A 17,702-nucleotide genomic window follows, 5' to 3' on the forward strand; every position below is an offset into this window, starting at 1 on the left:
GATCTACCTGTAATAAGATGGATTTAAATCTTTTGGTAATGTTTTGGAAATGAGTTTTTGCATAGATATTTATTTTCTGTTTTATAGAGTTTTTTTTGAAAATGATACTGCAATCAGATATTACTGGCAGTGTGTTGTAGTTGAAAGGATGTGGAGAAGCCTGGGTTCAAATTTCAGCTCTATCACACATTGTCTGTGTGAACTCTGAAAAGTTCAGAGTTCAGTTTTGTCAAAGCAAAAAAACAAGCCAAATCAACCCAACTGACCAAAAACAAAACAAAACACCCAAAAACTCCAACCCTGCCTCCACCCAAAGCAGGAAAAAATCCAAAAGGAGAGGGCGATAACAAGTATATGTTTAAATACTGTGTAGAATTAAAAGTTAAAATAGATTAATATAGCCAGCATGCTTCTTAGCACATAGAAGATACTTAGTAATAATAAGGACAGATTTTATGTCCTGTAACATTGCTAAATAAGAGGTGTAATAAGCAAGTATATCATTACACGTATTTTTGAGCATTAGCTATCATGGTAAATGAGAGATTGTTATCGATTTTTATTTACTAGGTTTGAAGTCCGATAAGTCAGTTGTAAAACTTGATGTGAGTTATAGGGCCAGGTAAATGTATATGGAATTTTGATAAGAAACATTTCAGTTGGGGCACTATAAATAGGGAATTACTGTGTCAGTAATATACAAGCAATCCCTGTTTCCAATCATTTGATCTACCACAGCTAGAGGCTTGATCCTCAGCCCCTGGTGAGGACAGTTGATCTTGATTCTGCAGTTTAGAATAATTGGCAACTGTACTGATCTAGATAGATTTTTCTAAGGCAGATGTAGGGTCCATTAGTGACCAAAGCTGAAGAATATTAACCCACTGACTTTATCTTAGTTAAAACTCAGAATGTGTGTGTTTTTCCCAAAGAAATAGCATTATTGTTGGTGTGTGTATTTGAAATAGTCTTTTGGTATAAGGTATCAGGTACTTTGTGTTAATAGGTTTATGTGAATTGGATTGAAAAACCGTGGTGATTTGTATGGTGAGTTTTGAATAACAGACTTATAAATGAAATGTCAAGTAATTTTTTTTTAGCCTTTGATTGGAAATTTTTAAGCATCCATTGAAACGGAAGTATAGAACACCCTCATGTAGCCATGATCTAACTTCATTAGGTGGTGTTTTGCCAATATCAAGGCTTGCTTTTTAAGCTTCAGAATGGGTCTAGAGTACCTTTATTTATGGGTTATTTAGTTCTGTTATCAATACTTGACTCTTTACAATGCCTTATGTACAAAGTGTCTTCACTGTGGCTGGTGGAACATGATTTCTCCCCCTGTAGGGTATTCAGGATTTCTGTTGCTTTCCAGTGTTCTTTTCCCCAGTCCTGTGGAATTTCACCTGATATCTATAGGTTAGAACTTGTCAGAAGATCTAGGGGAGCCCATGGCAGATTTCTGGATCCCTCTCTCTCTGTCCAACTTCCTTCTCTGACTCCTCCTCCTTCTTTTTTTTTTTTTTTCAACGTTTTATTTTTTATTTTTTGGGACAGAGAGAGACAGAGCATGAACTGGGGAGGGGCAGAGAGAGAGGGAGACACAGAATCGGAAACAGGCTCCAGGCTCTGAGCCATCAGCCCAGAGCCCGACGCGGGGCTCGAACTCACGGACCGCGAGATCGTGACCTGGCTGAAGTCGGACGCTTAACCGACTGCGCCACCCAGGCGCCCCACCTCCTTCTTTTTTAAGAGAGAGAGAGAGCGAGAGAGGGGCAGAGGGACAGGGACAGAGAGAATCTTAAGAAGACTAGCATGGAACCTGATAGTTGTGAGATGGAGACCACGACCTGAGTTGAAATCAAGAGTCAGATGCTTAATCCACTGAACCACCTAGGCACCCCATCCAACTTCCTTCTGATGCCTTGGAAATTCTAGCCACCTTGGCCTCCTTGAAGATCTATCTCTGTCTCCTTAAGTCAACAAGTCTATGGAAGCTCTGTTTGGGTTCCCTCTCCTTGCTCTGTGGCATGGAAACTTCCTCAAGGCAGTAAGTTGGGGACAGTCCTAGGTTCCCCTTCCTTGTTTGCCTTTTCTTGGGTATTCACAGTTTTGTGCTGCCTTATTGTTCAATGTCTGAAATAGTTGTTTAAAACATTTTGTCTGCTTTTTTAGTTTATGATGAAATGGCTATTCTCATAGCCTTTAACGTCCCTGTGTGTGAAAGGTCATTTAACTATAATATTATTTTATTTGTGATTTTTCTATTTTTTCGGTTGTTTCCACTGAGAGTTTATCAACTTTATTAGTCTTTTCAAAAAATCAACTATCTTTGGGTCATTAATATTTGCTTTTATTTCTGTTACTTTACCTTCTTTGAGTATAATTTTCTGTTTTTTTTCCCCCTAACTCTTTGAGATGGCTGCTTAGATTATTTATTTTACCTTTTATTATTTTCTGATATGTGTTTTTAATGCTGTACATTTTCATCTTTACTGTGCTTTAGCTATAGTATTTTTGATATGTCAAATTTTAGTTTTTATTTGGTTCAAATATTTAAAAAATATCTATTGTGGTTTCATCTTTCCCATGGGTAGCATAGAAAAAATTACTTAATTTCCAAACATTTGTAGGTTTTTCTAGTTTTTTGTTTCTTTCTTGCTTAATTTCACTGTAGTCAGAGAGTATAATCTGAATGCCTTTCATTTTCTAATTTTTATTTGATTTTAATTTTAATTTTAATTTATTATTTTTTTATTTTAGAGAGAATGAACACTAGCGGGGAGAAGGGCAGAGGGAGAGAATCTTAAGCAGGCTCCATGTTCAGCACAGAGCCCACTGTGGGGCTTGATTCCACAAACGTGAGGTCATGACCTGAGCTGAAATCAAGAGTTGGATGCTCACCTGACTGAGCCACCCAAGTGCCCCAGTTTTTTTTTAAGATTTTATTTTTAAGTAATGTCTGTACCTAATGTGGAGCTTGAATTTATGAGCCTGAGATCAAGAGTTGCATGTTTTACCAACTAAGCCTGCCAGGTCCCCCTGAACACCTTTCATTTTTGAAATGTGTTGAGATTAGATTTATGGTACACCATAAGGTTTATTTTAGGAAATACTACAGATGTACATGATAAGAATGAATATTACACAGTTTTGGAATGCAGTTAAATAGGTGAATTTAACTACCATTTGTTTTAATCTTTTATATCTTCCCTTTTCTTTTTTCCCTTTTAGCATCTCAATTTATCAGTTATTGGCAGAACTCAGAGACAAATCCTGATTGTAGATATGCAAATTCAGAATTGTTTTATATTCTTTTTGGAGTGACCTCATCATCATGAGTTGTCTCTATTTCTACCAATATTTTTTACTTTGAAGTCTACTGATATTGATATAATCTTACCATTTTTTTCTTATTAGTGCTTGTGTGATATTTTTCCCAAACTTTTACTTTCTAACTTTCTTTGTTTTATATTTAATATATTCACTTTGAAAGGTGTCTATAATTTGCTGTTTTCAGTCTGAGAATCTTTCTTTCAGTTGTATTATTTAGTCTATTTATGTTTATTGATTACTGTTATATTTGGATTTAAATCTCTCTTCTTCTTTGTTTTATTTGTTCCAGTCCATTTTCTCCCCCCACCCCCTTTTTTCTTACCTTCTTTGGTTTAATTTTATTGCAATTTCTTCTCTGTTAGCTTGTTAGCTTACATTCTTTTAATTTATTTTGAGTGTGCTTAACCTAGAAATTGTAGCATGTTCTTGACTTACTAGATTTAACATAAATTAGTACTTTTATCACTTATTTTCTATAGCTTTATACTTGAAGGATAATTTGACGAGATGTAACATTGTGAACACACTTTTTCCCCCTTGAGTTCCTTAAGGAAAATTAAAGCCATTGTTTTGCTATTTATCTTGCATTTGAGAAGATTGATGCCCATGTTACTTTATTTTGTTGTTAGTGACTTGATCAGGGTATTCTTTTTTCTTTATTGTTAATATGTAGTACTGCATCAGGATATATCTCAAGAGTTGACTGTGGTTTATCCATATCCCCAGATACACAGTGGACCCTTTCTACATATAGATTCTTTTAGTTCCAAAAGTGTTCTTGGATTATATTGTAATGTTAGTTCTGTCCCTTTTTTTTTTCTTTTCTGTAGCCTCAGTTAAGTTGGATGTTCATTATCTGCCCCTTATTTCTCTTACTTTTTCTGACTGTTTTTGCTACTTTTATATCTTTTAACTTTTTTTTTTCTTGAATCTTTATCACTAACACCGTGTCTCTTATTCTATGCTATATTTAATGTTGGAGTGTTATAGTCTCCTCTGCTTCATGGGTATTTTTATGGGGTATACCTGCTTCACGTGAAAAATTTATTTCTAACTTTGTTTTATTTTTTTAAGTTTATTTATTATTTGAGAAAGAAAGAAAGAGAGAGAGAGACAAAACACGAGTGGGGAAGGGGCAGAGTGAGAGAATCCCAAGCAGGCTCTGCATTATCAGTGTGGAATCCGATGCGGGACTTGATCTCATGAACCATGAGATCAGGACCTCAGCCAAAATCATTAAGAAATGGTTGTTTAACTGAGCCACTAAGGTACCCCACTTTGTTTCTTTTTTTATACAGTTGACTCTTGGGATGCCAATCCCCCACTCAGTCAGAAATCCACTTAAAATTGTTGACTCCCTAGAAATTTAATCAGAAGCCTTACTGATAACCTAAACAACTGATTAACACATATTTTATATGTTATACGTATTATGTTTTATATTCATGTGATAAAGTAAGCTAGAGAAAAGAGTTATTAAGAAAGTCCTAAGGAAGGGAAAATACATTTACAATACTGTAATGCATTTATTGAAAAAATCTGCATATAAGTGGATCCACGCAGTTAAAACCCATGTTGTTCGAGGTTCAACTGCAGTTGCTTTGTATGGATGTCAGATTCTTTTTGTTGTTGTTCATGATAAGGCGCAGAATTTTCCTGGATCTGCAGTAATAGGCAATTCTGTGAATAGACTGAAGGTTTTAGGTGACTTATAAGGTTTCTTGAGTGGCACTGTACGTTATTAATACAGGGAGATGGAAGTTTCTCTAATGAATGGGGAACTTTATGAGAAAGGCTAAGCTTATTTTCAGATCCTTTGATGTTTTATGGAACCCTGAGCTTCAGCATTTTGTTTTCTAGTTGTTTTCCACCACCAAGCCACCAGTGGACACTTCCCTTTTCATAGTATATTTCTTTCCTAGAGTGTGCATCCTTTTAAAAAATTCCCCTGGTTGTTAGGTTTTAGTTGGATTTCAGTTGGGGTTGAAAGTAGATGTCCATGTTCAAAACGTCATCCTGACATGGAATTTGTGTAAATTTATTCACTGTATAATTTTAAAATTTAATTTTAAGTACAGTTTTACTTTATGGTAAATATAGTCTTTATTTATAGAACTCTACTTAAGAGACTACTTGAAGTATTGTAGTTATTTTTTTTGAAAGATAAAATATTAGGATATTTGTTTTGATTACATGTGTTGAGAACTTATTAGCCAATTAAGAAACTTGACGAATTGGTTTTTGAGGGCAGTAATTCATTTTATGTAGGGATGTTATGGTGATTGTTCCTATTCTGTAGATATTGAAAGCATTTATCTGGTATAATAGGACATCTTGCTGTCCATTTATTGCTTATATATTGTGTGTTCTAGAATGCCACATTTTTTATCAAATGTTTCTTTGCTTATAATATATCTCCATTTTAGTTATGGTGCTCTAGAGACTTCTAGAGTGATTTGTCAGAAGGGTATTTATTTAAGGAATGAAGGACAAATAACATCTTAAATTTTAGTGTAGTTTCTTCAACTTTTTGTTTCTCTGGTCAGGGTAGGAAATCTCTTTACTGTGATCTGTTACTTTCTTCTTGACGGAGATCCTTTAAATACATATTAAAGTTACTTAATAAAGTAAATGGGGTTGTTCATATGTCTGGGATGTGCATTTTACTCAAAATTATGTAAAGTAATTCTCATGACAACTAAGAAGTCAGCTTAATTCACTTTGAGTCTTTGATTTTGTGGTTCTTTTTTAACAGCTTTTAATACTGTTATTTTGCCTATTTTTTGGACTTACTGTCTTTTCTCCATGTATTCTCTCCAGAGTCATATTTTGCTTCTTGTAGCCTATAAGCAAAATTAAGAGCCCTACAATATGAGAATTAACATAACAAACATTAAGACAGGGAGAGAAAGATCCAGTAGTTTATATTGTATACTGTGATATTTTAAAACTTACTATTTTCTTTAGACTTGGCATCATGGATGGCTTAATTTATAGTTCTGCTATTGCTATCATAGTTCTTTGAGCCACATCAGTAATATTTATAGGACAGTATTCCAAAATGGCATGGGTTGCATGTATTGACATATGGTGAATAATGAGCAAGATGTTTTGGAGAATGACAGGCATAGGTTTTCTACAGTGGGATTTTGTGTTAGGGAAAACCATGGGATGATTTGGAGATAATTGTGTTTATTTTATGAATTGGGTACATTGGGAGGAATGGAGATTGGGAAAGTAGGTGCTATGGGGAGGGTGGGCAGATAGTAATTGATATGGAAGGTTTCTAATTGTGGTATCTAGCTTTGCTGTGATGGTGATAGAGTGATCATGCTTTCTGGTTTCTCTGGGACAGTACCAACTTAGACATGTTGTCTTAATGTTATAGTGCCTGTCTTGACTATTAAAAATCACCCTTTTATCCTTCAAAAGTTTGTATGATAGGTGGTATGGTTTTTCTATTAATAGCAAATCTGTGAAGATCGTGTATTTGGCTGCTGTGGGTTTTCTGTGAAGATATGGGTTATTGGCCAAGATTGTTATTCTTTACATTCCTTTATAAAAGAAATATATTGAAACTTGATTAATCCTTATTCCAGCTTTAAGATTTTATTTTTTTAACGTTTATTTATTTTTGAGAGAGAGAAAGAGACATAGTGTGAGCTGGGGGCGGGGCTCAGCACAGAGCCAGACGCGGGGCTCAAACCCACGAACTGTGGATCATGACCTGAGCTGAAGTCGGACGCTTAACCGACTGAGCCACCCAGGTGCCCCAGCCAGCTTTAAGATTTTAAAGATCTGTCAAAATCAGAATGCTGCTCTTTACTGGTTTAGCTTTAGTATGAGGGAAGCATACTTAATATGCTTCTGATTCAGATTTTACTCCTTTGTTCAGATTAGCACATCCCTCAGTTACATCTTTCTAATTGCCTGCCTGCTCTCACATCACTTGTCTGCGATCTCACAATTCAGTTAGGTAACCCTGAAAGTAGTTATTATCCCCCTTTTGTAGATAAGGAAACAGATGCCCTCAGAGGAAATAACTTGTTCGAGGACACTACTATGTAAGGAATCCTTTATTTTTTAACTTAATACTTATAGAAGTTTGAATATCTTAATGACAGATACATCTATTTTTATAAGATACAGTGAAAAAACATGATTTCACCCAAATATACCTCATTTGTAATCTGTGAATGGTTGCACATTTTTGTCAAGCTGTGTATTCTGACAAAAGGGCAAACCGGTAAGAAATGGGCTTATATTAAAGATTCATTTAAAAAGAGAACTCTTGGGGCGCCTGGGTGGTGCAGTCGGTTAAGCGTCCGACTTCAGCCAGGTCACGATCTCGCGGTCTGTGAGTTCGAGCCCCGCGTCAGGCTCTGGGCTGATGGCTCGGAGCCTGGAGCCTGTTTCCGATTCTGTGTCTCCCTCTCTCTCTGCCCCTCCCCCGTTCATGCTCTGTCTCTCTCTGTCCCAAAAATAAATAAACGTTGAAAAAAAAAAAAAATTTAATAAAAAATAAAAAAAAAAGAGAACTCTTAGTTTTGTTGTTAGAGTTTAAACTCATGTTAACTCACTTATTTTTGTTGCTCCACATTTTTATTAGTTGAGTGAAAAGTAATTGCAAGAATCATATTTTGTTCCTGAAAGATGTAGAACCAAATTAAAATAATATACTCTGTGTATATATGCAGAATGTATATGTATAGTGATTGAGGCTGTCACAAAAAAGGCCCCCCTCCATTTTTATTATCATAACTTTCTTTTAATAGAAAACTTTAAATAATATATGATTATTGTTCAAAATTTTAGAAGAATATGTTAAAATTTGTATATATTCACATATAGTAGAAGATTTAATTAGAAATGAATAAATTAACTTTTGTGGGGGAAATAAATTATGAGGATAAATTAAAACATGTTGAAGGGCACTTGTATGGCTCATTTGGTTAAGTGTCCCACGTTGGCTCAGGTCACCATCTCACAGTTGATGAGTTAGAGGCCTGCATTGGGCTCCGTGCTGACTGTGTGAAGCCTGCTTGTGATCTTGGAATTCTCTTTGTCTCTCCCTCTTCTTCCCTCTGTCTCTCCCCATCCCCTGAAGGTGCATACCCTCTCTCTCTCTCAAAATATAAATAAACTTAAAAAAAAAAAACAACTTTATGTGGAAAAAAAGTCATGTCAAAATTAAGAGAGGGAGTAATTAAACTTAGAGAGATAGAAATTTTATTTTTGTAAATTAGGATAATAACCCATGTTGACATCCCTAGCAATAAATATTGTAACTTCTCAAAATCACATATTAAAAAAAGCTTGTGACCGTATTCGGATAATACTGCTTTTCATTCAGTGAGTAAACCAATTAGGGATGAAAGAGGTAAGACATTACCACTACTGAAATCCATGTAATTGTCTTCAAGACTTACATAGGTCCTAAATACTCAGGACTAATTTATGCAGTCTCTATCATCCACATTATTTGGAGGAAATAATTTGTGTTTGCTCTCTTCTCTTTCACCTTAGTCTAGCTAGGGATTTACCAAACATATTGACATTTCAGAGAACCAGATTTTGGCTATTTTTCTTTATTGCTTCCTATTCTATTGATTTTTCCTCATTATTTAATGTTTCCTTCCTTCTACCTACTTTGAACTTACTTTCCTCTTCTTTTTCTGGCTTAAGATGAAACCTTAGGTATTTGATTTTAGACCTTTCTTCTTTTCTAATATAAGCGCTTAAAACTGTAAGTTTCCCTCTAAATATTGCTTTAACTCATCTTACAAATTCTCCTATGTTGTATTTTCATTGTCATTCAGTTAGAAATATTTTCTAATTTTTCTTGTGATTTCTTACTTGATCAATGAATTATTTAGAAGAGTATTTAATGTCTATTTTTTTCTAGGTGTTTTATTGTTATTAAACTCCAGATCTGTTGTGGTTGGATAAACATATTTTGTATGGTTTCTATTTATGAATTGATCCTATAATCATGAAGTATCCTTTTCTTTTCTTTTTTTGGTTATACTTTTAGTTTCTCAAGTTTATCTGATATTAACATATTCATTTCAGCTTTTCTGTGCTTACTGTTTGCATGATACAATAAAACCTTGGTTTGTGTCCATAATTCTGGAAACATACTTGTAATCCAAAGCACTTGTATATCAAAGCAAAGTTCCCCGTAAGAAAAAGGAAACAGATGATTTGTTCCACAACCCACAAATATTCGTATAAAACTGATTATAATACTGTAATATAATACAAAATAAAGAGAAAATACAAAATATAAAGAAAAATAAACAAATTAACCTGCATTTACTTTTGAAAATCTTCGTGGCTGGTATGAAGGAGATGAGAGAGGAGGGTTATTGTGTAGGACGACTTCCACTATCACTAACGGAATCACTGCTATATATTGGCTCAATGGAATCTTTTCTTTTCATGGAGCTTTAACAAGAAACCTATCCAGTGACACTTGCTTTTTCCTCCTTTTGAGGATTTCGCGGAAATGTGATGTTGCATTGTTGTTAAACAGATTCATTACTCGCACTGCTACAGCCTTATTCAGGTCATGCTTTTCTACAAAATTTTGTACTGTTTCCCACATTTTACACATCACTTTAATCTCGTTTGAAGTGACGGATTCCTCCACCTTCTCCTCCTCCTCTGCAGACAAGATGCAGACGTGCACTTCTTATAAAATCTTGCAATTTTGGCCACTCGCATACCTCTTTTGTACTTCTTGATGTGTTTCTTCCTTACTTCCACTATAATCATCTTCTCCTTCAACGCATTCAACCTTTCTTTTTACCCTTTCTGCATGGGGGCCATTGTATACACTGGCACAGATGTTGACTACAGTACAGTAAACTCTTGTCACATACTGTATTTAATGTAACTGGCAATAAGGCAGCAGAGGAAATGGTCTGTATCTGCAGGCAGCCTGACCTAGAATGTAGTAAAGACTTCCTAAGCTTACTCTTGTACAGAAAAGCAAAGGACTGTCCATAGGTGCTTTGAAATGACAAAAAATACCCTTGTGCCAGTTGTGGGCACGTTCCAATGTTCTGAAAAATCACTGATTTCTGCCAAACACTGTGGCCTGAGACCAAGCATCTGAGCATGGGAGACGATCACACACAACCCTGCAGAGAGAGAGAGAGAGAGAGAGAGAGAGAGAGAGAACCACCATTGGCTCAGTTGTGATCACGTGACTTTGGGTGTCATGTACTACTTGTATTGCAAGACATTGCTTGTTTATCAAGTTAAAATTTATTAGAAGTGTTTGCTTATCTTGTGGAACACTCACAGAACAACTTATTTGCAATCCAAGGTTTTACTCTGTATCTGTTTTTAGCCATTTACTTTGAACCTGTATCTGTATATTTAAAGTAAACATCTTGTAGACAGCATGTAGTTGTGTGATGCTTTTTGATTCATTTGGACAATCTCTTTTTATTTAAAGTATTTATTAGTATTTAAGGTATTTATTGATATATTTGGTATACATATTTGATATTGATATATTTGATATATTAAGTCTACTATCTGATATATCTCTATTTTATGTATTTTATATGTATGTTTTTATGTGTTTTGTGTATTTTATATTCATATAATATATATTTATTTTATGTTTGCCCCTCTGATTTTTGTTTCTTTGTACTTCTTTTCCAGCCTCCTTTTAGAATAATGAATATTTTTAAGAATTCTTGTTTAGGGACACCTGGGGGCTTGGTCAGTTAAGTGTTGGACTCCATATTGGCACTCAGGTTGTGATCTCCTGGTTGTGATCCCAGGGTCATGAGATTGAGTCCCATGTTGGGTCCATGCTGATTGTGGAGCCTGCTTGAGATTCTTTCTTTCTGGCTCTCTCTGCCCTTTCTCTGCTCTCAAAATAAGTAAATAAGCATTTTAAAAAAATGAATTCTTATTTAGCTCATATTTTGGCTTTTTAGCTGTACATATTTACATTTCTTCTTTTATTTCTTTAAGTGATTATTCTAAGAATTATATAGATGCCCTTACCATTTCAGTGTACTTAGAGTTACTATTTCACCATTCATGCAAAATGTAGAAACCTCAGGTCTCCATTTACCTGCTGCATAGTTTTTTTTATAGAGATGATATATATCCTATCTACTTTCATTATAAACTCTACAGTGAAACATTGTATATTTTTACTTTAAGCACATATATGTATTTTAAATAAAGGAAGTGGTTTTTTATATTTCCCCATATATTTACCATTTCCAATGGTCTTCATTCCTTCCTAAAGATCCCAGGTTTTCATCTGTCATCACTCTTTTCATCCCAAAGAACTTATTTTAGAAGTTACTGTAGTACAGATCTACTATTGATGATTATGGTTTATTCTTCCCGTTACCTCAAAAATGTCTGTATTTTACTTTTAGTTTTTGAGGCATGTTGTTGCTAAATATGAAATTCTGGTTTGAATGTTGTTTTCTTTCACTATGTTAACTAAGAACTTTGTTCTACTGTCTTCTGGTCTCCACTGTATCTGATGAGAAGCCAGCAGTAACGACTATCATTGCTCTCCTTCCTGTATGTAATGTGTCAGTTTTTTTTTCTGAATACTTTCAAGATTTCTCTTTACTTTTGGTTTTCACTGGTTTAATCAATAGTCATGATATCTATATTTATCTTGGGGTTCACTAAGCTTCTAGGATCTGATAACTTGTTTTTCACTAAACTTGGGGATATTATAGCCACCACAAAAATAAATTGTTCTTTATTTTATTATTTTCTCTCCTTCTGTGTTTAACCATGTTAGACATTTGGATATTGTCATGGAGATCCTGGAGGATCTGTTTTTCTTATTGACGGTCTTTTTTTTTTTTTTTCCTCTTAGTTCTTTAAGTTTGGGTAGTTTTGATTGATTTATTTCCAGGTATACAGATTCTTTCCTCTGTTATTACTAATTAGTAGACTTTAATCTTATTCAGCATAATTTAAATTTCAGATATTATATTTTTTAGTTATAGAATTTTAGTTATAGAATTACTTTTTTTTTTCATTTTCTAGTTTTCCTGCTGAGATTTCTGTATTTATTGCAAGCATAGTTATGCTTTTTTAAAATCCTTGTGCTATTGCTAACATTTGGCTCATCTCAGGGTTAATCTCTATTGACTATCTTTTCTCTTCAGATTGGATCACATTTTTCATGCTTTGTTATATTATCTAGTAATTTTATCCTGGACATGGTGAGTGTCATATTTTGAAAAGTCTGGATTCTGCTATATTCTTCAAAAAATATTGATTTCTTGTTTACTTGTTTGTTTTAGCATGAAATTTAGTTGAATTAAAATTGCAAAAATCCTGTCTCTCTGGGGGCATTTGAAATTTTTAGTTCTTTTACCCTTAGCTATTTGGAGTTGTTCCCTCATTTGCAAAATGTAGGGTTTAGCCCAAGATTTGAGTAGAGTATATACATCTAGAATTTGTGGCTCCCTCCTCTCAGTCTTTCAGGATTCCCCTTTCATTTTCCTTTTGCGATGGTTGCCCTGAGTCTTTCTATTGGTTTTTCTGGCTGGAAATCCTAAAGTTTTCTATTGGAGTTTTAGCTGCCCTACATGGGCACCCCCCCATCAACCCTCAGTTTGTTCTCAGTTTTTAAGAGTCTCTTATGTTTTGGCTCCCTCCCTCTCTAACCTTTTTTTTTTTCCCTTCCCCTCCCCCGTGGTCTTCTGTTAAGTTTCTCAGGATCCATATAAGAGTGAAAACATATGGTATCTGTCTTTCTCTGTATGACTCATTTCACTTAGTATAACACTCTCCAGTTCCATCCACGTTGCTACAAAGGCCATATTTCATGCTTTCTCATTGCCATGTAGTATTCCATTGTGTATATAAACCACAATTTCTTTATCCATTTGTCAGTTGATGGACATTTAGGCTCTTTCCATAATTTGGCTATTGTTGAAAGTGCTGCTATAAACATTGGGGTCCAATGCCCCTATGCATCAGCACTCCTGTATCCCTTGGGTAAATTCCTAGCAGTGCTACTGCTGGGTCACAGGGTAGGTCTACTTTTAATGTTTTTGAGGAACCTCCACACTGTTTTCCAGAGCGGCTGCACCAGTTTGCATTCCCACCAACAGTGCAAGAGGGTTCCCGTTTCTCCACATCCTCGCCAGCATCTATCTATAGTCTCCTGATTTGTTCATTGGCGTGAGGTTTTGATTTGTATTTCCCTGGTGAGGAGTGACATTGAGCATCTTTTCATGTGTCTGTTGGTCATCTGGATGTCTTCTTTAGAGAAGTGTCTATTCATGTCTTCTGCCCATTTCTTCACTGGATTATTTGTTTTTTGGGTGTGGAGTTTGGTGAGTTCTTTATAGATTTTGGATACTAGCCCTTTGTCCGATATGTCATTTGCAAATATCTTTTCCCATTCTGTCGTTTGCCTTTTAGTTTTGTTGATTGTTTCCTTTGCAGTGCAGAAGCTTTTTATCTTCACGAGGTCCCAATAGTTCATTTTTGCTTTTAATTCCCTTGCCTTTGGGGATGTGTCAAGTAAGAATTTGCTGCGGCTGAGGTCAGAGAGGTTTTTTCCTGCATTCTCCTCTAGGGTTTTGATGGTTTTCTGTCTCACATTCCGATCCTTTATCCATTTTGAGTTTATTTTTGTGAATGATGTAAGAAAGTGGTCTAGTTTCATTCTTCTGCATGTTGCTGTCCAGTTCTCCCAGCACCATTTGTTAAAGAGACTCTTTTTTCCATTGGATATTCTTTCCTGCTTTGTCAAAGATTAGTTGGCCATACTTTTATGGGTCCAATTCTGGAGTCTCTATTCTATTCCATTGGTCTATGTGTCTGTCTTTGTGCCAATACCATGCTGTCTTGATGATTACAGCTTTGTAGTAGAGGCTAAAGTCTGGGATTGTGATGCCTCCCGCTTTGGTCTTCTTCAATATTACTTTGGCTATTCGGGGTCTTTTGTGGTTCCATACAAATTTTAGGATTGCTTGTGCTGGCTTCGAGAAGAATGCTGGTGCAATTTTGATTGGGATTGCACTGAATGTGTAGATTGCTTTGGTAGTACTGACATTTTAATAATATTTATTCTTCCAATCCATGAGCACAGAATGTTTTTCCATTTCTTTATATCTTCTTCAGTTTCCTTCATAAGCTTTCTATAGTTTTCAGCATACAGATCTTTTACATCTTTGGTTAGGTTTATTCCTAGGTATTTTATGATTCTTGGTGCAGTTGTGAATGGGATCAGTTTCTTTATTTGTCTTTCTGTTGCTTCATTATTAGTGTATAAGAATGCAACTGATTTCTGTATATTGATTTTGTATCCTGCGACTTTGCTGAATTCATGTATCAGTTCTAGCAGACTTTCGGTGGAGTCTTTCAGGTTTTTTATGTATAATATCATGTCATCTGCAAAAAGTCAAAGCTTAACTTCATTTTTGCCAATTTTGATGCCTTTGATTTCCTTTTGTTGTCAATTGCTGATGCTAGCACTTCGAACACTATGTTAAATAACAGCAGTGAGAGAGAATCCTAAGCAGGCTCAGTGCTATCAGCATGGGGCTCCATCCCACGAGCTATGAAATTGTGTCCTGAGACAAAATCAAGAATCAGATGCTTTAACCTGCTTAACCGACCAAACCACCCAGACACCCCTCCCTCATGTCGTTTTAATTGAGTGTACTTATTCATAAAGAATCCTATACAGATGCTTACTTCACACAGTTAGTTACTAAATCCATAGCTAAAACTAAATCCTTTTCTTTCAGATAGTTTTAAAGAGTACTTGTATTTTATAATATAAAATATAATCTAAATGAATGTAATAAACTCTACTTATTATAGGTCTAGGTCAAGACCTCGTCCACGTTCTCATAGTCGAAGCAGTGAAAGGTCCAGTCACCGAAGAACCCGTAGTCGGTCTCGGGATAGAGAAAGACGTAAAGGCAGAGATAAGGAGAAAAGAGAAAAAGAGAAGGATAAATGCAAGGACAAGGAATTACACAACATCAAACGTGGGTAAGTTGAAGTAAATCTTAAGCAGTGATGACTCAGTGATTCCATGGCAATATTCAAACTGAATTTTCATTCTCTGAGGTTTTTCTTAGAAGGATAAAATAGAAGAATACTGTAGATAAAGAAGAAAGGATAAAATCAAAATGGTTATCTCAGACTTTTACTGTTCTTCCTTTGTATTCCTTTTTTTCATTTAATACTTAACATAACAAGCTTTAGAAGCACAAAATAAATGGCACTATCAAAGCTTAGTATGTCAATAAAGGAAAATTTACATAATTCTTTAGGAGAGTTCTATATTCAATTTCCTTATCATGAATATGAATTTAAAATTTAAAGACTAGCTCATGATTAAAAATGTCTATTAATTTATTGTAAAGCTGTTAGGAGAAAAGGGTAAAGGTAAAACAAAGGGAAAGAACCATGTTAATAACCATGTTACTATTGGTTAGGCCTCTTTCAATGTAGAATGGGACTTGGTCACTGTTAAGGTGTGTGTTTATTAGAATGAGTGTATGTGTGTGAGGCCCAGAATTTATTTTTTCCAGAGTTGGTATTAACCAGTTATTCCAGCTTTGTACATTTGGAGGTTAGAATCCATTCATAACTATTTATTAGAAGATGTTAAAATGAAAGAAAATCTTGGTTGATAGTATAAATTATAGTTTCTTATTTTATTCAAAACTGACATTGGGGTCTTTTATTATATGAAGTAGAACATCTTGGAATTTATCCCCCTTTGTGAGTCTTTCTACACCCCATGTATATTCGCTGTGATACTTGAGTACAAAAATGTTTTTCTTTATGGATCAGTTTTCAGTGTTAAAGAACTTTTCAGGGTCTTGAATGTAGTTCCTTGAGATCTTGATTCTGTGAGGAATTAAGTTTATTAAAGAATGTGGAACTCATCTCATCCTTTTTCACAGTTGTCTGTTAATTTCTTATTTTCAGATTTAGTGATATTATTTAAACCTGCCAGATTCCTTGAAATGATAAATTTGTGGTGGATTTTGGAAGAGGATAACATTATTATGTGACTTTCTTTTTCCTGATCACCTCACAACCATGAATGCACATAGACCAGTTGTGCTCCTGCAAAATTCTAACTTCTGTCTTTTTCTAGTTTTAAGGGTTGTTGAATATTATAGGAGAGGAGATAGGGTTGGATATCTGGCCATAAGGCTAGGAAGGCTGTGTTAGCTCAAGTGGTAGAGTGTAATTAAGATCAGAGAGGATGTGGGAGAAATCTGTTGGTAAAAGGAGAAAGTCAGGAGGATGATAGATGTGGAGGACACAGAATAGGTTTCTAAGACTGGAAGATACTGACTGAGGATGAATAAATTATGTCAGTTAAGGAACTGCTTTGCTCCTTGTTCTTTTTTTGTTTTCCTTTTGGTTTACACTTTAGGTAGTACATGGCCATGAGAAGACTGAATATGATTTTTACTACTCATTAAATTTTTGCTTTCCACCTCACCAGAATAATTATACAGTTGTAAAAATTGAAATTACGTAAAGCATTATTTTGGGGATGTTAAAGGTAAGAAAATTGAGTTCATGGATAAAAAAGGGAGGTTGGGTGGTTTCAGGAAAGATTCTTATATGGTTAACATCAATCTTGAAGATCTGGGTCAGCTAGCTTTACAGGTTAGACTCAGTGTTCATTATGTTCAAAGGACTGAATTCTGGATGATAGATCTACAAGGTAATAATGTTGTATTCATCATTATTTTTTAAATCTCAACAAAGGTAATGAGCAAGGTCAAAGCAAGAGGTGTCAGGGTGCCTGGGTGGCTCAGTCAGTTAAGCATCCAACTGCAGCTCAGGTCATGATCTCACGGTTCATGAGTTTGAGTCCCGCATCAAGCTCTGCACTGGATTCTCTCTCTGCCCTTCCCCCTTGCTCTCTCTCAAAATAAATAAATAAATGTTAAAAAAAAAAAAAAAACCCACAATAGGTGTCAGTTGAAGGGCTCTGGGAACTGATGTTAAAAAGCTGTGAGTAGCTTGATTCAGTAATTTCCATGGTTTTAGTGGACCATAATATACAGTGGTGTTATATCGGGATATTTTCTCTCCTGGTCAGTGTTGAGGACACCAAATTCTTACCTTTTGGTATAATCTAAAATCAGAATTTTTTTAGGTCAGTGTACACATTTAATATGGTAGTGTTTATATATGTACAGATGTACCTGCTTCGCTTCAGAAATCATTTATCTTTCTTTTTTTTACATGTTTATTTCCTAAACCTGATTTTTAAAGCCATTCAGGGCAGTGAATGTATCTTATCTCTTTTTTATCATTTAGAGTACCTAATGTACATGTTACTTGTTAATAAATATTGATTGGCT

General features: G+C 35.0%; 1 protein-coding gene across 1 annotated transcript in view; it reads left to right on the top strand.

The window, feature by feature from the left end:
- RSRC1 (arginine and serine rich coiled-coil 1) overlaps positions 1–17,702 on the top strand; it is a 253,836-nt gene that overhangs the window by 94,385 nt on the left and 141,749 nt on the right. Inside the window, exon 5 of the mRNA XM_047100407.1 lies at positions 15,181–15,354. Within this exon, the coding sequence (XP_046956363.1) occupies positions 15,181–15,354 (174 nt within the window). The remainder of the gene's footprint in view (positions 1–15,180; positions 15,355–17,702) is intronic.

The sequence above is a fragment of the Lynx rufus genome, unplaced genomic scaffold (genome assembly GCF_022079265.1).
Source record: "Lynx rufus isolate CCGP_SWC_20201006 ecotype Redwood Valley unplaced genomic scaffold, mLynRuf1.p SCAF_5, whole genome shotgun sequence".
NCBI classification, from domain to species: Eukaryota; Metazoa; Chordata; class Mammalia; order Carnivora; family Felidae; genus Lynx; species Lynx rufus.